General features: G+C 51.4%; 1 protein-coding gene across 21 annotated transcripts in view; it reads left to right on the top strand.

The window, feature by feature from the left end:
* The window catches only part of KCNMA1 (potassium calcium-activated channel subfamily M alpha 1), a 734,101-nt gene that overhangs the window by 206,774 nt on the left and 505,559 nt on the right, over positions 1 to 21,768 (top strand). For all 21 annotated transcript variants that reach the window (XR_010412485.1, XR_010412484.1, XR_010412486.1 and 18 more), the window contains exon 2: positions 11,931 to 12,092. Coding sequence is in view for 16 of the 21 variants with exons in the window: in XM_054508237.2 (XP_054364212.1) it covers positions 11,931 to 12,092 (162 nt within the window). In the remaining 5 variants the exon portion in view is untranslated. The remainder of the gene's footprint in view (positions 1 to 11,930; positions 12,093 to 21,768) is intronic.

Genomic DNA, 21,768 nt, shown 5'->3' with positions numbered 1-21,768 from the left:
CTGGCACTCAGCTGGTAATATTACCTGCTGTTTACTGAGCCCTCGCCTCCTGCTCTGTGTTTGTCATGATGGCTGATCCTCACGGATATTCTCTGAGGAAGGTATCTGTGAGCCTGTTTCTCCAGCGAGAAAACGGAGACTAGGATGAGGTTCTAGGTTGCACAGTGGGTAGGAGGGGAAGCCAGGAGGCAGACTCTGGCTCTCTGACAACAACACCCGTGCCTCCCACGCTTCTCGTGCCGTCTCTCAGCCACGTGGGGTTCTCTACAGTATGAACAGCCTGCGTTTCCTTGAAAAGGCACCCCCCCCCCCTTCTGTGACCCTCGGCTCTTCCTTTCCGAAGGGACGGAATCAGACTGCACAAGTTCTCAAGTCCCTTGCAACTTTGACCTCTATGGCCCTGTGACCCTGAGATTCATTTCATTAAAAAAAGATTTTTTTTTTTGAAGGGGTTTGAGTGCTCTCCTTGAAGCAAGAAGGCATGTGAGATTGCCTTCCCATAAAATGCAAGGTTCTTCCTGCAAAGGAAAGGGATTGCTATGGAGCTCATAATCCTCGCTGGGATTTGGAAGGTCACCGTGCTAACCGTAGACCTTCAGAGAGCCTCAGTGCCTCAGTTTCCCATTTTCATAATGGGGATAATAGTGTCTAACTTGCAATCTTGTTCCCAGGATTCACCAACCAAGACACTACATTCAGAAAATCACATTTGTTATTAATCCTTTTGAACTTTTGGCCCTGGCTTACTTGCCTGGTGTGATTACAAATTATTCCGCAGCTAAAAAACAAATGTGATTTTTGTCTTCTGACTCGGCCCCTGTGATATTTTTCTCGTCTAGGTGGTTAATGAGCCATTCTCCCAGGGCAGGTGCAGGCCATGTCTTTGCAGGAGAACGGACCCACTGGGACCCAGCCTGGGTCACTCTGGCTGAGGGATCAGAGCTGGGGTCTCTGCTAATACAATTCCAAGTCTCTGAGGCCTGAGTAGTGAACCCTGGACTGTCATGTATGTTCTCATTTTGTGCGCTAATTGCAGGAGGAGATTATTAGTTTGCATGTGTGGAGTAGTGGCTGAGATGTATACGTCTGTCCTAAAAGTTGGTTAACTTTCAGGCTTAAGCAGCAAACGTGGCCTTTTGAGAACACATCTCGCTACGGGACGTTGTGTCTCATGGGTCACTCTGTTCCTAGGTTGGAATTGCCTTCCCTGGGCCATTTCTCCAACTCCCCATCCACACACAGCATGACCAGATTTAGATGTCTGAACAACAAAATTGTGTTATTTAGAAGCCATGGGGCATATGATTGTTTCAGTGGTAGTAATAAGCAGCACTTTATGAGGAGATCCCATATCTTCCTTGCACATTTTGCCTATCCCGAGGCAGCAAGGAATAGAAGAAAAACATGGCCTTTAGTCTTAGAATAGACTGGATTTAAATTTCAGTGCTGCCACTTATAAGATGAGTGATCTTGGAAATTACTCAGCCTCTCTGAGTCTCAAGACATTCCTACCTTACAGCCTTACTGTGAGGATTGAATAAGATGGTCTAAAACTGCCAGGAGAGGACATGGCCTGTGGGTGCAGGAGGGAAGGCAGGATTTCCTGAGGGCCAGCCCAGCCTCCTCAGTCCCCGGGAGACTGACAAGCAGCTTACAGTGTTTGCCTGACAGGGGCCAGAAAGGGCCCCCTGCTCCCCCAAGCCCTTCACATTCAGGGACACGTGCAAGTGAGGGGCTTGCCATCTAGACCTCAAGGTCAGGTGCTTTGCAAACCAGACAGAGCCTCAGGGAGCGTTTACACAGCCCCTTTGAATTTGAGACAAAGAAACCTGAGGCACAAAGATGCTAAGTGCCTTGTTAAAGGTCACCCAGCCTTTTTCTGCTGTCATCTTTTTTTCCCACAAAGACCTATGAAGAGCAGTTATTCACACACAGCCCAGGGGGCTCCTAGGAGTGAGAAACTGGACAGTGCACGCGGGAAGCTATACCTAAAAATGCCTGTGTTGATGAAATATCTTATGACCGGCGGAGAGACCTAGTAAGCTCCAGTGGTTTCCTGACATCCTAGAGCACTTGGCTTTGTCCGAGCTTCTTTTAAAGCTCTTGTGGCCTGTCTGTGGGTGCTGTACCCCTTCCCTGGAGGCGGAACCTGTAGGTTTTGGCAAAGGTGATAGCTGCTGGGTAGGTTCCTCTGGCACCAACGTGGAGCCTCCTGCACATGTGGGGTCCCGGGTGGGGGGAGCAGATGGGGAGGCTGTGGGGTGCAGGGGAGGCTCTGACCTGCAAGGGAGGGGCTGGATAATTGGAACTTGTCCAGGATAGAAGCAGGTATCGCCAACTGCTTATACCAGCTCCAGGTGGGGCCCAGATCCTCAGCTGCCCTGCTTTCCCCCACCCCTGAGTGTCAGGGCTACCCCGTCTTCCTTTTCCTCCCAAGCAGAGCTCTTGCCATGAAAATCCCAGCTGGTGGTGCCCACATTATGCTTTATTTGCCTGAGCTGCTTTAAGTAATCTGTCTAATTCCTAATATGTAGGATTATCAGTACCTGGGAGAATCCCATGCTGGGCCACACGTCCAGGATGTGAAAGAGGCTGCCGTGAAGGGATTTCCTCTTGGCCTGTTTGGAAGGAATGGGGGTGTCTGGAAGACCATTCCCCAGCATTTAGGCCTGAGGCTGAGGAAACAGGACAGTGGTCTGCATGGAGGTACCGGGAGCTCGGCATTTCTGGGTCTTAGGCAAGACTGTGCCCCCAGAATGTCATAATCATTGCCATGAAATAAAGCATCTTTTCTCTTCCTTTTTTTTTTTTTTTTTAAAGATTTTATTTATTTATTTGACAGAGAGAGAGAGAGCCCAAGCAGGGGGAGCAGGAAAGGGAGAAGCAGGCTCCCCGCTGAGCAAGGAGCCTGAAGTGGGGCTCGATCCTAGGACCCTGGGGTCATGACCAAGCCGAGGGGAGACGCTTAACTGATTGAGCCACCCAGGCACCATGAAATAAAGCATCTTTTCAAAACTACAATAGGCCTATGGATTTTTCAGTGAATTTCAAACTTTTGTAGGCCCCACAGAAAACACTTCACTCAGACACAGTCTATCACGGGACCTTACGCAGTGAAAATGGCTCAGTGTGCAGATGCTTGGATTTTCACGGGGGCCAGGGCCTTGCCTCTCCTGCCCTCCCTTGCTGACTCCCTGGGGTGCCTCACAGACTCCACGAGGCTGGGCCCCCAGGAACAGAAAACCATGGGCTTAACCCCCTGCTCCCTCTCATTTCTCACATGAGGTCTCTGCTCAGAGAGGCTGGGTGACTGGCCAAGGCCACACAGCTGTTCTGGGCAAAGTGGGGCTAGAATGCTAGCTTCCTGACATTCAGCCCCTAGCTCTTCAGCCCGCCCCCAGTCCTCTAGGAAGAGAGAAAAACTCCTGCTTCGTGCTCAGCTGAGGGCTGCTGCATGTGGGACTGCTGGGTCAGTTTTAAGGACAAGAGGGTTCAGGAGAGGTGGGGAGCTGCCGCTGGAGACAGGGTGAGGGTTGGGGTCCCAGGCAGGTGGAAGGGATAACTCAGTAACAGAATCCTCCAATACAGACTCCGGGACATGAGTTTCTGATGGTGACTAGGGAAACGTGAGGATGGAGTGGGACTCCCCGTGAGACTCAAGGAGAGGACAGAGGAGAGGACAGACGGGGTTTCCAGTCCTTCCTTCCCCCACAGCCCTGAGGAAGCTGAGCATCCAGGGAACATCCTGTGGTGCAAGGCTCTGGGCAGAGGCTGCAGGCATGGGACTTCCTGAGATGGGGCTTCTCCTGCCCCTGCTGTGCTCCCCACCAACGGGCCCCAGGACGGGGGAGGCAGGTCCCTGTCAGAGCCCCACCCTGCAGGGGCCTCAGGCCCTGCAGGACTCAGGATCGCCTACATCTCCTCCTCCGGCCACATCTGCGAGGGCACCTCAGTGCTTAGGAGGAAGGCTTCATGGCTTGTCAGCTTGGCCATGTTCATTTCTGATTCAATGCATTTGCTCCACGAAGGGTGATTTATGGCTCCAAGCTGGTTCTTGGCCGAGAAAGGAACCATGTGTCTCTGTCCTTGATTTAACCACCCTCTCAAGGCACAGGGACCTTGCAGAAGGGTCTCTGCAGTCCACGCGGTACCCTGGAGTGGGGCGGATTGAGTCCTCATAATGATCATAAACCTTTCATAGGCACTTTGCAATAGTCCATAATCCTTCCACACACATGATCCCATTTGCTTCTCACGCTCTCGCTGCGAGGATGTAAGGACAGGTGTTCACCTCTTTTTGGTATCAGACAGCTGGGCTGAAATCCTGTGTCTTCCTGGGCCAACTGCTTAGGCCCTCCTCGGCAACGAGTGCGTTCATAGCCTCGTTACAGAGTTACTGCAGTCATGCTCAGCAACAGTAGTCAGCGGTGGTATCGTTACTACTGATTTGTAAAACTACCTGTTCTAGATGCTGTGCGTGCCTGGAACTGACTTCCCATTTGCTGCAGCTCTCCTTCTGCCCTCCCTTCCTTCCTTCCTTCCTTCCTTCTTTTCTTCCTTCCTTCCTTCCTTCCTTCCTTCCCCTTCCCTCCCTCCCTCCCTCCCTCCCTCCTTCCCTCCCTCCCTCCTTCCTTCCCTCCCTCCCTTCTTCCTTCCCTCCCTCCTTCCTTTCCTCCCTCCTTCCCTCCGTCCCTCCCTTCTTCCCTCCGTCTCTCCCTTCTTCCCTCCCTCCCTCCTTCTTTCCTTCCTTCCTTCTTCCCTTCCTTCCTTCTTCCTTACCTCCCTCCCTCCCTCCCTCCCTCCCTCTCCCCCTTCCCTCCCTCCCTCCCTCCCTCCCTCCCTCCCTCCTTCCTTCCTTCTTCCTTCCCTCCCTCCCTCCCTCCTTCCTTCCCTCCCTCCCTCCCTCCCTCCCTCCTTCCCCCTCCCTTCTTCCCTCCCTCCCTTCTTCCTTCCCTCCCTCCCTTCTTCCTTCCCTCCCTCCCTCCCCCTCCCTTCTTCCCTCCCTCCCTCCCTCCTTCCTTCCTTCCCTCCCTCCCTCCCTCCCTCCCTCCTTCCCTCCCTCCCTCCTTCCCTCCCTCCTTCCTTCCTTCCCTCCCTCCGTCCCTCCCTTCTTCCCTCCCTCCCTCCCTCCCTCCTTCCCTCCCTCCCTCCTTCCCTCCCTCCTTCCTTCCTTCCCTCCCTCCCTCCCTCCCTTCTTCCCTCCCTCCCTCCCTTCTCCTTCTTCCCTCCCTCCTTCTTTCCTTCCTTCCTTCCTTCCTTCCTCCCTTCCTTCCTTCTTCCCTCCCTCCCTCCCTCCTTCCTTCCCTCCCTCCCTCCCTCCCTCCTTCCTTCCCTCCCTCCCTCCCTCCCTCCTTCCTTCCCTCCCTCCCTCCCTCCCTCCCTCCTTCCTTCCTTCCTAACTGCACACCCTTGGCTCCTGTCCCTCACCAAGATGGAGCAGGTGCTTCCGCGGAGCTCACAGCATTGTGCTGTTGAGGACACGGCAGTGAACTAGAAAGAAATGTCGAGTCTTTCCCTCACGGAGCTTACAGACAATAAGAGAGGACCGACGTTGGCAGGCTAGTGGTATCAGTGCTCTGAGGAGGAATAGAGCAAAGGCGCGGGGTGGTGGTGGGGGGGTGTCACTTTCAACAGGGCGGGCAGGGAAGCTCTCAGTAAAAAGGTCACGATGATCTGAGAATGGTGAGGGAAGTAGCCGTGGGGCTCTCTGGGGGCAGGGGGAGCAGCCAGTGCAATTAGTCCGAGATGGGAATGGGTCTGGAACATTCTGGCAGCACGAGGAGGCTGATGCGGCTGGAGAGAGTGAGTGAGTGAGTGGGAGACTTGTAGGATGGCGGCAGATTGGGTGCGTTGGACTGTGTGAAGGCTGTGACTTGTCCTCCCAAGTGGGACGAGGAGCCACAGGAGGGGGTTGGAACAGCACCAACACGATCTGACTTATATTTTTTAGAGTAGTTTTCCTCCCAGATGAGCTGTTCAAGCCACTTCCCAGATCTGGAATGAGGAGCCGGTGTCCAGAGAGCTGAGATGAAATCAAACCCGAGGCAGCCTCGGAGCTCCTGGGGGCAGCCCCAGCAGGGAGCCATGAGGAAATTCTGAATTCCTCCCAGCAGCTGACCCCCCCATCCCCTCTCCAGTCACCCAGCAGGTGTGGTGCCCAGGGTGGCCTTGGCACCAGCCTCAGCCGACAGGTGTTGGTACGAGTGTACCCCGGGGTGAGTGAGCCCAGCCAGGCAGCAGGTGCAGTGGCAGCTCACAGGAGGGTGGGGCCAGCACAGTGGGCCACCTGGCAGGACTTGGCAATTCCAACATCCTGCTGGGGCTCAGGGAGATAATGGGGGCCCTGCCCTGCAAGATGCAGCTGGGCGGGGATCTGAGAGTTGAACCGTGTGTTCTGGGAGGCCTGGCTTTGGGGCCCAGGACTCCTTTCTCCAGAAGAGCATTGCTTCCTGTCCGAACCAGAGGACAGCAATGCTGCCGTCAGTGCGCCCCGCCCCCCCAAGACAGTTCAGTGCTATGCTCCACCTTATCAGATCACAAGGCAGCACTCACTGGTGTTTATAGAAGAGGCTTTGAGAAATGAACTAACTTCTTCAAGGCCATCCAGAAAAGCTTGACTTGGATTTGAGTATTGTGAGCCTCTGGGTTCTTCCTACCACACCACAAACCTGAAGTTTGCAGGATACTGGGTCTAAAACAGGAAGGATGAGAGACGGAGAGGGGGCCCAGACCTGAGGTCTGGGGGTTGTGGAGTCCTGGGATTAGAACGGGCTTGCTCTCCAGTACTGGGCCAGGGCCGCTCCCATTGCTGGGGAAAGCCAGGCCCTTTGAAGACAAGAAAGGTTGCTTCCTGCCGTGGCCCCTCCACCCGAAGCCTGGCCCAGTGGTTTCTGCCAGTCCCAGGAACACCCAGACTCCAGGTTGCAGGCTGGTGCAGCAGAGGGATGTGCTTGGGAGTGGCTGGTTCCTTCGGGCTGCATTTGAGGAGATGCATCATCTTGCCCAGGAGGCAGCAAGGATAAGAGCAGGAGAGGCGGCTGGGGGGGGGGGGGGGTGGTCACTCCTGGCTGGGCTGGGGGGCACTGGGCATGTGGCTTCCCCTCCAGCCCGCGGTGTTCTTATGTGTATAATGAGGAGGGTTGGCATCCGAAGGGTTTACTGAGGTCCCTTCTGACGCTTTGGTGTTTGATCTTATGATTCAGGAGCAATGCCTGAGCATCCAACTGACGTGTGCTCTGTGTAGTGAGCACCAGGTGCATGTGGTCTGGTCAGGCCCTTGGCCACAGATGACAGAGGAGGCCTGAGGCCCTCCGTGGCCACGCCAATAGGAAGTCACTGAGGGGAATGCTCGAAGGAATAGGGAGAAGGCACAGCAGGGGTGAGGCCGGTGGGAGAGTGCCTGAATGAGCAGGCAGCAGGCGGGGACTGGTCCACTGTGCCCTCAGACCCCTGGACCCGCACCCTCGCCCTGCAGCCCTGCCCACCCTGCCATCTGGGCACACATTAGATGTCCCGTGCTGTCTGCACGAGGGAGCTGTGGCTTGTTTTATGGAAGACTCTGGTAGGGAGAGAGGGCAGGGCTAGAGGGAAGAGTGGCCTCCGAAGTAAGACTGAGCCCCTTTATCATGGAGGTGGCTGTAGCCAGATCTGCATCTTCCGGGACACACCCCCAGGCCCTACCCTGTTTTGTTCTTTCCTGCTCCTTCTTCCTCCACATTCCTCTCTTCTCCCGAAGGCATCTTTGTCTCCATTTCAGAAAATCTCTGGTGTCCTGAGGCTGGGGTAGCTGGAGCCTATAGCTTGTGGGGTTTCTCTCTCTTTCTCACTCACACACTCACACACACAGGGGGACATGCACACAGTGGTCTCCCTGGAGGATGAGTGGGGATCAGGGCCAGGTCTCTCCTGATACCAGGGAGCCTGCCTGACCCTGCTCAAGAGTCCTCCCGGAAGGGTAGCTGAGTCCTTCTCTGCACTGGGAAGTGGAAGTTTTGATGGATGCCCACTTTCTGGGTTCAGAACAAAGCACCAGTCCCCACTGTACCCCACCCCTCCCCCCAGCAAGGTCCTGGAGGCATAGGAGAGAGAGCAGTGTCCTGGGACCCAGGAGGCAGCTTCCCTTGGGCCCTCAGTCTCCTCATCTCTAATGGGAGGCTGATCTGATGGAGTTCAGAATCAGAAGGGATCTAAGAGGCCACTTGGTCCAGGGCCCACTCTGTGTAGGAATCCCTGCCCCCACTGTCCTGGGGGGTGCCCCGCAGCTCCTGCTGGAGCCCCTCCAGAAGTTGTGTGCCTTCCCTCCCAGGGCCCATTGCCTCGTTGAAAAGTCATAGCTGTTAGAACTTATACTCGCTTATCCTCCGTTCTGTAATTATGAAGATTTCTCTCTGGGTCAGTGTCCCGCCTAGGGTCATCAGCGTCTCTCTCAGGGCCACCGATCAATGTGATGGTGCATTTTAACTGATTATCTTTGGAGGCAACCAGTCCCAGCAATGGGGGCTCTGTCTTGGCAACCATAGCTGCCTAGCTCCAGGCCAAACACTGTATGTCCTTGATCTGACTTAAGCTTCGCCACCATCTTGATGGGGTCGGCATGCCGGTCCACATTTATATGGAGGAGGTGAGGCTCATGAGCTTGTCAGTGGCAGAGCTGACCAAGCTCCGGCGGGCTGTCTGCCTCCAGCCCTCTCAAGCTCTGTGCCTTCTTCTGAGAAATGCCTGCTCTCAGTTACCCTGTTTGTGCAATGGGGATAACTCCACCTGCCTGTTGGATTATCATAAGCTCTGAGTAAGGTCAGACATGGAAAGCACTTAATTTTTAGTTCTGGCTTGAGAAATGGTGGCCAGTCACTATTATACTGTCCTTACCATTCCTTCCCTGCCGTGTGTCTCTGCAAGGACACAACCCCCCTGGGCCTCTGCCCTCTTTTCTCCAGAGCGTGGGGTTGTACCTGCTGCCAGCGAGGGATGCTTTGGTCGGAGTGAGGTCAGAGTGGAGGGGGGCTTGCCCTCAGGCCAAAGGGGGCTGCCCTCTGCAGCACGCTCTGCAGAGCTCCGGCCTCCTTGCTGTCCTGCTCCCCCAGGCCTGCCTCCCACATGTGGTAATTAAGCCCACAGCATCTAGTGTCAGCAAATACGAACACGGGCATTATCTTTCTTTAGTCTGTGTTTTTCCTTGCCTATCATAAAGTAATTAAAATAATGAATGCCTTGTAAAACAATAGTTAAGAGGGCTGGCAAAAGGGCATTATCTGCAATACACCTCTTGTGCTCTGAATTATTGATGCATTGAAAGCACCGTGACTGGGGTGGACTCACTGGCTCCTGGCCCTTTCCATGCGGCTTCTCTCTTCCAAGGTCTGCTGGTCTGCCAGGTGGCTGTGGGGCCTGAGCCTCCAGGGCTGAGGGCAGCCTGTGGCCATGGACCAGCTCTGACCACGTCGCTAGGGGGGCACTGTTCGGAAGGAGACACAAGAGCCTCTGATTTGAGGGCTTTGCCCTGCCCCGACCTCGCCCTTGTCCACCCCCAGCCCCTGGTTCTGAAAGAAGCGGGTGGTTCTGTCCTGGGTGAAGGGAAACACTGGGAAAGAGCTGGGGGTTCAGATCCATATCCCATTTTAGATCAGGGCAGGGATGATTAAGCCATGTCAGCATGATTAGGGACAGGGATTCTCAAAGTGGGGTTCCCGGGTGGGAAGCATCAGTATTCTCTGGGAACTTGGTAGAAATGCAGGTTCTGGCATGGGACCCAGCACTCTGTTTTAACAAGGCCTCCACGTGGTTCTGATGCCCACGTGAACTTGAGAATCACTGTTTTCGAGGGCCAGTGGCTCAAGGAGAGGTGGGAGGTGGTGGGACTAATGAACTGAAAGTGTGTTGTATGCCTTTGGGCACTGGTTAGTCCTGTCAACATCTCTGTGGCAGGCCATATTTTCTCCCATCTTATGGGGGGGCTGTCCCATGGGGCATGAGAGCTGAATCTACACCTGCAGTTCCTGAGGTTCATAGTGAGGGCCTCTGGATCAGGGCTGTTGTGATTTTCAGGACACCCAGCTATGCAGAATCTCCACATGGTGAAGACTCAGGGTCCTAACAGGCCACTGAGACTGGCCTTAGGTTGCTTGGGTAGCAGACTCCACAGTGTCAATAGCTGGCCCCCGAGTGTGCCCACCCTGGGGCTCCCCCACCACAGGCCTTCTCTTAGACTATTCTAGCTCCCTGGGGCCTCATACACTTAGAGAGACAACATGAGCACCCAGTTCTGCCGATGTGCCTTCTGGCTTCCCAGCTTCCCTTGAACCCATGGAGGCCAGAAGGGGAGAACCCTGTGTCAGGAGCAGCTTCCTGCCTGCCTGCAAATCCCCAAGAGGATGACTCATCCTGTGCATCTCATCTCTGTTTTCTTTCTTTTTTTTTGGATATTTTTTTATTAACATATAATGTATTATTTGTTTTAGGGGTACAGGTCTGTCCTTTCCTCACTCTGCCTTACCCCCACTCACTGCAGACGAAGGTTTTCACCTCTGCCTTGGTTTCTCTCCCTTGATCCAACTCACAGTGATCCCCGGTGTCTGTTTGCTTTGAAACTTAATTCTAAGCTTTTAAATGCTGAACATAATTTTCCGGCATCTTTTTCTACATCTATACTTGCAAAAATAATCTCAGTGGATATTTGAGTAGGGGGCCCAGTTAAATTTAAATTTTATGTAATGAATATATTTTTAGTATAGCTATGTGTCGTGTAAAAAATTTGTTGTTTATCTGAAACTCAGTTTTCTCTGGGTGTCCTGTATTTTGTTTGGCAATCCTAGGCCCAGTGAAGGGTGATACTCATAACCCTTTTTATTTATTCATTCATGTTTATTGAGCCACCTATCTGCAAGTCACTCTTTTAGGCCCTGGGGATGCCGGAGTTGGTAGGGGGTGGCAGACTATGAATGAAAAATAAAACAGAAAAGGTGGTGCTGTTGGAAGGCAGAAGTGGAATTTTAAAAGGGTAGCCAGAGAAGATTTCATTGAGCAAAGACTTGAGGGAGGTGGTGGGAGGGGGAAGCTTTGACCCCCTGTGGGAGAAAAGAATTCTAGGCAGAGGGCACATTGCATACAAAAGCATGCAGTTTAGGGCCCCAAGTTGGCCTCATTTATCTAAAGAAATCAACCTTGTTTCCTCAAGCATGTTTTTAGCCATGAAGGGGAATTTATTCTCTTTTGTAATTAAAAAGCTCTGGTGTGGATTTCAGGCACAGCTGGATTCAGGTGTTCAAATGACATCAGTATTCTGTCACTTCTCCTAGTTTCCTCTGTGGTGGCTTCATTCTCAGGGAAGGATTACCTTTCCTACTCTTTCCAGCAAAAGTCCCAGGCTTGAGGTGTATTGAGTTGGCATGGGTCATGTAACCGTCACTGGCCCAGTTGCTCTTGCTTAAGGGATGGGATGGTCCAATTAATCCATCTCTATTCCTGGAGCCACTGTGGGCCTTCAGTTCCTTTTGAACTACACAGATGGCGATGAGGAGATGGGGATTTTCTTAAGAAAGATAGGGCGCTCCTGCGAGCAGGATAGGAAACCTGGGCAGGTGGAGACCACAGCATGCCAACCTCATCTCCTTTGTAGTTATTCCATGACCCTAGACAAGATGCTTTCTCTCCTGAGTTTAGTGATTTTTTATCCCCCTTTAAAGTGGAAAGAGAATAATTTCATTCTTTCTTTCACAAAGATATTTTAAGAGAAAATAAAGAAAAAATTCTTAAAAAAAAAAAAAGATTTAAAAGAAAATCAAAGGCATCATGCATCCCATCTCCCTGCCCCTTGTACCTTCAAGCCAGTTCCCCCATCAGCCAGGACCCTTCCAACTTTGATTCTTTTGGGTAGGTTGTGTTTAATGAATTCAATTGGTTCCTATTCTCAACGCTGTTCTCTCTGTTGCCAGGAGGCGCAGAAGATTAACAATGGCTCCAGCCAGGCGGATGGCACTCTCAAGCCAGTGGATGAAAAAGAGGAGGCAACGGCAGCCGAGGTCGGCTGGATGACCTCCGTGAAGGACTGGGCGGGGGTGATGATATCTGCCCAGACACTGACTGGCAGAGTCCTGGTGAGTCCCCAACTCCCTCCTCCTCGGCGAGGCCTGCTGTCTGGTCCATGATGCCTCTGCTTAGAGGGACACCATGTTTCCCGGGGCTTCTCCAGGCCTCCGGCTATTGGGAAGTGGGGGGTGAGCAGTGGGTCATGGAATAGAGGCCGGGTTCTCTGTGTACATGAGCCAGTAGTTTGAGGGATATCTGCAGAGTGGGCCAGCAGCTGGGGCAAAGAGGGTCTGTTGGGGAGGATGTAGAGCATTTCCTCTGCCAGCAGCATAGGTATACACAGGCATGCACACATACATGAGCATGCACACAGACGCACACGTACACAGCTTGATAATCTTGGAGAGGAGAAGGGAGTCGAAGAAATGTGTGCTCAGAATTCTGCAGAGAGCCCATAAAGGATAAATGCCAGGATCCAGAGAGTTCTCTTGGCTCTCTTGGGTTTGCTCTGGACAGGAGTTCCCCTGAGAAGGATGCTGCATTCCAAATGATTTCTTGTTACAGTTCTGGAAGCTGCCCTTCCTGGGCCTGAAGCTGGGGCTTGGTCAAGACTCATTTGGCTCAAAGAATGAATGGGAATGTCCTGACAGTTGGGTGAATCAAAGATCAGGCAGGGACATTGGAAACCTTGATGTTTCCTGGCAAAAGCTCAGTAAGGAGGTGACGAAAGGTATAGGGAGGTGGTGAAAGTTCCACCCGTCAGAATCCTTCTTGGAGAGAACTCTACATTATGTTTGCAATGAATATCTCACAAACTGCTTAAGGGAGGGGAGAAGACACTGAATGTCATGCTCGTGTCACAAAGGTGGTGGCCAAACAGCCTCCCAGGAGGACAAGGTTCTATGAACTGAGGGAGCTTTCAGGAGCCGAGCCTTCTGGAGAGTCTGGATGCGAAGCTGTGGCTGATGTTAGTTGCTGGCAACATAGAAAAGGGAGAAATTTAAAGCTGGGGCTTGGGAGAGGAGGAGAGAGGAACCAGTGAGGCCAGTTGCTGCCTGGAGCAAGACAACCCGGGTCAGTAGGACCAGGAGAGACCTGGTGGCACGGAGCGTCTAATGAGCAAGTGAAGGTGGCTTGCTGTGGGCTGTGCCATGTTACCCCCATCTTCACCTCCCTGCAGAGTCTTTGGTAAAGGCTCCATTGCTCTTTTGTGCTTGTGTAAGAGTGGATTCTGTGTAGGAAGCTTGTGGAGGTTGAATTCCGGGTCTGGGCATTCATGTGGGAGGAAATGCAGGCAGTGCATTCTCTACCTGTGGTAGTGATGGTGGACGAGGATCAGCAGACACTTTGGTTGCCCAAATGTGATGCCTGTCGCTTCCACGTGGCCACTGTAGACAGCCCTAATTATCTTCATCAGCATCAGCCAAGAGTTACCAAGGATGACTCGGCTAGGTGTTTTTTCCAGCCCTATGGAAAACAAGGAATGATCTAATTCCATTGCACCACGGACGAAAGTTATTGAAGGAGTGTCTGGAGGAGAAACGCGATGAGTACAAGCATTGTGTGGGTGTGCGTGGGGGGCACTGAGCATGGGGACATAGGGACCATCAAGCAAGCCTTCGTGGCAGTTCACAGGAGAGCCTTTGAGCTAAAACTTCCGTTTCAAGATGAACTGAGCCCATGCTTGATGACAGAGAAGATGTCAAAGATAAAAGCTTGGGAACAAGAAAGGGACCACTTAGTGGGCCAGAGGCTGAGGAGAATACCTAAATAATAAACAATTAGACAGAAAGCATTTGAGTTGAACTTTGAACTGTGAGCTAGCATCATGAATGTCCATTGAGGAGAGGGGATCATCCCAGAGGGAGGGAAGGGGTGGCGGAGAAAGGGCACGGCGCGGAGGGAGGCCCAGGTCGTGAACACAAAGCCACCCGAGGGGACGGAAGCCTGGAAAGGTGGGCTGGAGACAGCTTGTCAGGTCTTCAAATGCCCAGCTGAAGAAGTTGGACTGAATTTTGTAGGGAAAGGAGATTTTGAGGGAGGGGCATCACGATGGGAGGTTGTGCACAGAGAAATACAAGCGGACAGGTGGAGGGTGGATTGGGGAGGTGGGAGCTCGAGGGGCTAGGGTCAGTGAGGACCATGAGCTCTGGTGCTGGGGACAGGCCACCAGCGAAGCCGCTGCAGCAAGGCCTGAACGAGCCCCACCCGGTGCCGGCAGGTGGGCAGATGTGCTTTGGAAGCAGAACTTACAGGCCAAGTGCACCAGTAGTCGTCTTGATACTCTTGCTCACGGTAACATTCTTGAGAGCCTCTTGTGAGACAGGCACTGTGCGAGGCCCTATACATTATGATCAGGTTGAAGGGCGAAGGCCATGTTGTATTTGCTCCCTATCGCCCATTTTGCCGTTGGGCTGTAGGGGTTCATTACAAGGAAGCAAGTGAGCCAGTCTTATCAATGAATTCATGTCTGTCTTACAGTCGAGAGACCCAAGGCTTAGGAAGGGCAACACCTGGCTGAAGAATATGCAGCCTCAAGTGACACCACCGGGCTCCGATCTGCAGGCCTCTGGACTCCCCGTCTAGTGCTCTTTCTGTGTCATTACTTCCCAGTTGAAGATAATGCCTCTTCTTTTTCTAAGCCACTGTCAGCCGTTGCTTCGGCTGTGACATTTTGATATTACTGTCTGAGCCAATTAGGTCCTGAGGTGGTTTGGCCTGATTCTCTTAACATTCGCCCAGAGGAGCACCATCTGCCTCAGCCTCCCGTGACGCCAGCTTCTCTCTGAAGGTCTCCTTGGAGAAAATCCTGCCCAGGCCGCCCTGGCTCACTCAGAGCAGAGCAGGCCCCGCTGCACAGAGAGCAGGCGTCTGGGAGTTCCGGGCAGTGCCTCCGGAACAGGCCTCTCCTTCAGGACGAGGCAGGGCTTTGCTCTGAGGAGGGAGCAGATTTCACATGGAAGTCTCAGTGCGCACGAGAAAGCAGCTCTGCCTGTTCAGAACCGAAGGATGTGTTTGTCTTGAGCTGTCCAAATGTTTATCCTTGCAACAATGGGACTGAAGCAAGACTAGACATCCAGCTGTTCAGAGTTTCCCTATTCAATTTTTAATTTTTTCTTTTTCTTTCTTTCTTTCTTTTTTTGACACATGGCTCAGGAGCTTGGCCTCCACACCTGGGCCCCTTTCTTACCTGTCTCGTTGTCATAGGTGAGAGTCTCAGAGCTGGGCATTGTGGGTAAGGCCCAGGTCGGAGAGGATTCCCCAAGACAACCCCAGCACATCTGTAGACACACCTGCTGTCTAGGATCTCTCGGACGAGCCCATGGTTCATGTAGTAAGTGCTTATTTCTCACCTGCACCAGGCACACTATTCTGGGCCCTGGGCATAAAGCCACAAGCGACAGAGATGCTGGGTGTGAACTCTTTATATTGATAAACTAGATATAAAGTTGTAGAGCTCCGTGTGAAAAAGGATAAATGATAGTCACCATTCAGCAGGGCTTTAACTTCCCACCTGGAGCTTCGGCTTCAGGTCTCGGAAGAGCCTCCCTTGTCTCCCGCTGTGACACTCAGGCTTAGCTTCCAGGAAAGAGCAAGACTGGACAGAGTCTCCGCTTGGAGCGCATGGCTGAGGGGTTCTGCTTCCAAGCGAGCACCAGGCGGGCAACGGTTGCAGCTTCCTTTTTTTTTTTTTTTTAAATTGCAGATATTTATTATTTTCTGATTATAAAAGGGGGTAAATGCTTATTTCAAAATTTGGGAATATACTGGGAGAATTGGTGGAAAGTCCACTTTGGGACGTGGAGCTGGCCCACGCTGCAGAATGTTCGGTGCAGCCGTGAATGCCGTGGAGATACCCCCCAGCTGTTTGGGTGTTGCTGGGGCTTTGTTCACCACACCTCATGTTATCCCTTTTATGCACAGACTCAGGAGATAGGTGGTTCTTTGTGCCAGGGATTGCTGTGGTCTTCCTGGTGGACCTTCCGTGAACACTTTAAGTTGGGAAAGGGATCATGGCCCTCTCCTCGTAGTGGCTGCTATGAGCCAAGTTCATGGCCCACAGAAAACACACAGCATCTCAGGATTTGCATTCTACACGTTCACATCCCCCTGACTTCATCTCTTTGTCTCTTGGCTCATTTTCCCTTTGTCCTGATTTTCTTACTCTCCTCCTCACGCTTTACACGTATGTGGTTATATGCTCCATTACTGTTTGGTGAGCTAATTAAATTTTTCTAAGAATAAGGCTGTGTGTATAGATAAAGAGGGCAAGAAACAGAGTAGGCTTTTGTATTATTTCGTTGTACTTTACAGAATCAGAAGCCAAAGTCAGTGGTTAGTAGTTAGTCTAGTTCAGGGTCAGTGAGGTGTTCTGTACGGGGTCAGATAGTAAAGATTTTAGGCTTTGCAGGTCATAGGGGCCCTGTCACAACTACTCAACTCTGCCATTGTCATTTGAAAGCAACCGTAGACAATACACAGGTGTGACTGTGTTCCAATAAAACTTGCCACAAACAGGTGGTGGGCCAGATTGTTGTTCATGGCCATAGGTTGCTGACCCATGATCTGTTTAGTTCCTTATTTAGCAAATAAAGAAATCAAAAGGCAGAAACTGGAAGAACTTCCCTAGGAAGGAATTTTCTAAGGTAAAGAGAGCACAAGAGGGACAGTAGCAGAGAACCCATTTGTAATGAGGAAAATTATAGACACACACACGACCTCAAGTAGACACACATATGCACTCACCCCATCTCTGTGAAGCATCTTGTTTCTGAACCTTCATGTTAATTCCTATATTGATCTCCGAGTGGCTGTCTCTTTAAGAAAAAACTATGTCTCGTGGCCAAGAATGGCCACATCTCAAGGTGTAAGCTGGGTCTACATTGCCTGGGCCATACCCCAGTCCCTTTACACAGTCAGTGCTTTGTGCTTCTCTTCACAGACTGGTTTTGTCCACACAATGATCAGCTCCTTGAGCAAAGATAGAACTCTTAGAACTGCTCTTTATGGTTATTTTCCCTATATTCCCATGCCAGTACATTTGCATATTGCTCCAGGAAACATCTAAATCTAATCCATGAACTGAGAAGGTATGCTACTTCCTTTACTGTCATGGGGATGATTTGTTGAAGGAGGGGAAAGAAAAACACCAATCTTGGGGTGCCTGGGTGGCTCAGTCGGTTAAGCGACTGCCTTAGGCTCAGGTCATGATCCTGGAGTCCTGGGATCAAGTCCCGCATCGGGCTCCCTGCTCAGCAGGGAGTCTGCTTCTCCCTCTGACCCTCCCCCCTCTCATATGCTCTCTCTCTCTCATAAATAAATAAAATCTTAAAAAAAAAAAAAAAAAAGCAAAACACCAATCTTTCCCTTTATCTCCCTAAATACATCGCCTGTGGCATTTTACATTCACGTAAATAATACAAAAGCCTACTCTGTTTCTTGCCCTCTTTATATACATAGGCTGGGCCATATCTATCTTTATCTCCTAGGGCCCCAAAGAAAATATGTATCAAATACGCCTTTCAAATAGAAATAATCCTATCGGTTTAATAGGGTTAAATAGACGTGTTCTGTTGTGCCATTTGCACATGAAATTGGACCAGTTGAATAAAATGGAGGTGCACATGGGCATGGGCTTAATCAAATATGTGACATTTGTTGCTTTCATTTCTCCCTTAGGTGACTCATGGTGCTGCTGACATTTCTCATCAGCAGCCTCTACTTTTCTTTTCCAGGGCTGCCTGGTGGCAAATTCACTCACCGCTCACATTTCCATCTCTCTTTGTCTCTCCTCCACGCCCCCTCCCCTTTTTATTACATTTTAGGCAAATCTACATAAAGTTTTTATTCACCTACAAATGTCCTATGTCGCGGAAAGACCAGAGGTGTCATGGGCCTGCATTCTTAGTAAGAATGTTCTCATAGTGAAGAGGTAGATCCTGCTATCTGTGCACTTGGGGGTCAGTTGGGATTTTGTTTGAGTTTTTTGTTAAATCCCGTAAGGAGCCTTCTTTTAAAGGAGATGCATGGCAGTCCCTCTCCAGGACTTAATAATGGCCCTTCATTTTTTCCTGTGCAAAGAGTTTATATTTTGGATATGAATCAGTAAGTCAAGGAAGGGGTGTTTTCTTTATATCATTAAACAGGAGATGTTTTGTCCTCACCTGTTGAAGGGCGCACTAGATTGCCTTAGATTTGTTACCTGTGACCCAGCACCATTGGGTGGGAGAACATGAGTCAGGGAAGTCACTGAATCCAGCAGACACTCATGATGGGTGGTGAACTGCCTGTTACTGGAGACGTTCAAAGACAGGCAGGATCACATTTGGTGCCGTTGCTGTCGGTTGCTTAGACTTCATCCCCACGGCTTTAATTGGGTTCTACAGAAAACTAGATCTAGGAGATGCTCTAGGATAAAAATGGGTTTCCTGGAACTTGGACAGACTTCATTTCTCTCCTCTTTTTGAGATTTGTCAGTGCATATCAGCATGTAAGCCTCGAAGAAGTCCTGTAGTAAAAAGGCAGAAAGACTGCTTTGCCCAGCATTTCCCATTCCTGTTTCACCATCGAACCCTTTCTTCATGAAACACCTGTGGGCATCATAAAGAACACACTTTGGGAAACAGTTAAGTAGTCCAGGGATCGGTGAACTGTAACCCACGGTCCAAATCTAGCTCACTGCCTGTTTGGCTCACAAGCTCGCAAGCTAAAGATGGTTTTTAAATTTTTAATGGTGTTTTAAAAAAAATCAAGAATATCTTGTGACATGTGGAGTTATATGAAATTCAAATTTCAGTGTTCATAAACAAAGCTTTATTGGGACACAGCCATGCTCACTCATTTACATATTGTCTGTGGCTGCTTTTGTACTGAACTGCAATGCAGAATTGAGTGGTATCCACAGAGTCCAAAATACCCACCTGCCTAAAATAGTTACTGTCTGGCCCCGTACAGAAAACGTTTGCCAGCCCCCAAACTAGATTAAGTTCCCCCTCTGCTCCATGACTGTCAGTATTTTTAAGTAGCCAGAGGGATTTGCCCCACAGTTCCCCGTAGCACAAGTTAATGGATAAGGTGTACTATCTAGGCCCTTAGGCAGACATTTAGTCCCACAACCTCAACCAAATGATGTGGTAGAGATGGGGAGACAAAGGCCAGAGCCAGGTGGGCCCCCAAGTTCGACAGCAGGTTCCCAGCTGGCTCAGTTTAACGGATTTCCCCTTCCCAAGGTCAGTGGAGTGTGTCTGGGAATTCTGCAGCAGGGTCGCTCCCTACATCTCCACCTGCCTGCATCCCCTGCAGTCAGCCCGCCCGGGCCCTGCCCAGCAGCCGAAGTCCAGTCCCTGCCACGGAGGACACGCGTGGTTCGGGCCTGCAGGCCCTACATCTTGGCCACACTGGCTGTCATGTGCACTGCTGGTCCGCAGGCCACGTGCTCTGCGAGCCGGCCTCCCCAGCGCCTTCTGTAAAGAGCAGCTGTTAATTTTACTAGCTGGTGTGTTGGCTCCTCTGGCCTCCCCTGTGGAAATGAAGGAGAGTTTCAGAAAGGAATCCTCGGACAGCTCTGGGGAGAGGAAAACCTCCTGGCCCAGGAGCAGGCTGCTTCATCCTGGCTGTTTGTCTCTGACTCCCAGGGGCCTCGGGGCTCTGGTGGCAAGTGCTCATGCCCCATTGCCTCTCTCCTCCGGGTTTCCAGGGGCAGGAGGGGGAGGGAGATGGGTGCCTACGTTGTCCTCCCATCTTATCTGTCTATTCATTCATCAACATCCATTCATCCATCTGTCCCATCCACGTGCCTTTATTGGTGTTCCCCGGCACACGGAATTGAATGTAGCTCCCGGCAGATGCCTGATCAATAAGGTAGGGCACGGCAGGGCTCTCCTGTGCCAGGCACCCTTGCTTCTATTCTTTCTGCTGCAGCTTCTGGGTGTGGGCTGGGAGATAGGAGCCCTCCCCCTTTGCTGAGCCAGCATTCTCTGACCGGGGGCTTCTACTCTCTTATTCTCCATCTGGCTCCTTGTGTCTTTTTCTCATTGGATTGGAACCAACAAGGAGGATAGGTAGAGCACTCAGCCTTCCCAGCATCTCCCAACTCCTGCTTTTCCTCTCTCCCTGGGACATGCATCCTCAGGAAGGGAAGCTGAGGGCTATTGTGCATGGTCCCGTAGGGCACTTAGGGACCCAGCCTCTGCAGCCCTTCTGCAGAGTCCCAACTTGCCCCTCTCTAGGGCTTTGACCCTGCGCGAATAGCTTCATTTTGGTGCCTCAGTTTCCTCATCTGTCCAGTGGGCATAGTAATAGTCCCTGCTTAATCTTGTAAGGATTTGATGCCTCCGTGTGTATACGATGTTTAGAATGGTGGCTATTACCTGGTGAATGCTTACTAAGCATTAGCTATTATTACTTTGTCATTGTTGTGAGAGCCCAGTGACATGTCACGGAGGAAATGGGCTGGTGTGGAGGGAGTGGAGAATAAATCCTTTCCTGCAACAGAGATGGAGCAGCCCTCGGACCTCACCACACTCAGATGTCCTTTAAGAGTGCCGAACCAGTTCTGGGCCTGGCCATTTGAAAGGGCTCTGAGTGTCCCAGGCAGGCCCTAGTTTGAGTCCAGCCAGCTGATGATGTTTGCTCCATGCACACAATTCCGGCCCTGTCATTTCTGAAGCTGGCTCATGCCAGCCTGACTCACCAATGTCAAGTCGGCCAGGAAATTCTCACTTCATATAGCCTCCCGGAGCCGGCCGGGGGCTGCAGGGCAGACCAGGCTCACCCTGGGAGCCGTACATCGTAGGAGTGTGTGTCATAGGAAATGCCTTAGCAGGATGACAGATGGGTCTTTTACAAAAAGGGTCAAGTGCACTCACCGTGGTCCCCATGTCCAGTCCTTCCGGGATATGGGGCGAAGCTGACAGACACAGAGCTGGTTTCAGAGAACACATCATCTCCAGTTTATGAGAAGATGTCTTCAACGTTCAGTTTGGCGGGCGGTAAGCACAGATCTGTTGGAAGGATGCGGGAAAGTGTGTTGTCACCAGAAGAGGACACAGATTCTGCTGTACATGCAAGGCATCTCCTTTGAGCTATTCATTCATTCTTTGAAACATTCCTGGAAGATCTACTAGGTGTCAGATGTTATTTAAGGCACTGGACACATGTTAGTTCTTCTAGCAAAATCTGCAAAGTGAAATCATTCAAAGTGTTGAAAGTGTAAATGTTATGCCTGCATTTTGCTACAAGGCTCTGGGTGGCAAGATTTTTGAAGTATACTTTGGTCATAAATCAGAGCCCATGACCTCTCCATCCGTCCTTGGACAGGCCTGGGAGCCCGACTTTTTTAGTCCTGATCACACATCCTTTGTATTCCTGCTGCTGGGCCCGAGGGGCCTGAGCAAATGTGTTTCTATGACTGATGTTAGACTAACTTCCCTTTTCCCATCCGGTCAAAGCTGGCAACCCCTGGAGGCTTCGTAGGAAGCAGAATGCCTGTATTTAGAGCATACCCTCTTGTGCCGGGAGAGTTTTCTCACTTGGCTTTCCCCCCAGGGCCTTTGGAGGATGCTGAGGGTTTAGCAGCCCCTATTTGCCAGAAAAATACCCTGGTGGACTGAAATCTCCTTAGAGCCTCCATTCCAGCTGTGTGGAAGTTTGTTTAGCAGGGAGACTCAAAAATAGGGATGACGCGGATGACAGAGTCGCCAGCCGTTGTCGTTACTGGGGGCACGTGCTTGCAGAGTCGCGCTT

Source organism: Mirounga angustirostris, unplaced genomic scaffold, assembly GCF_029215605.1.
Source record: "Mirounga angustirostris isolate CCGP_5_RB_7025 unplaced genomic scaffold, mMirAng1.0.hap1 SCAF_6, whole genome shotgun sequence".
Classification (NCBI taxonomy): domain Eukaryota; kingdom Metazoa; phylum Chordata; class Mammalia; order Carnivora; family Phocidae; genus Mirounga; species Mirounga angustirostris.
This window is presented reverse-complemented; position numbering and strand designations above follow the sequence as displayed.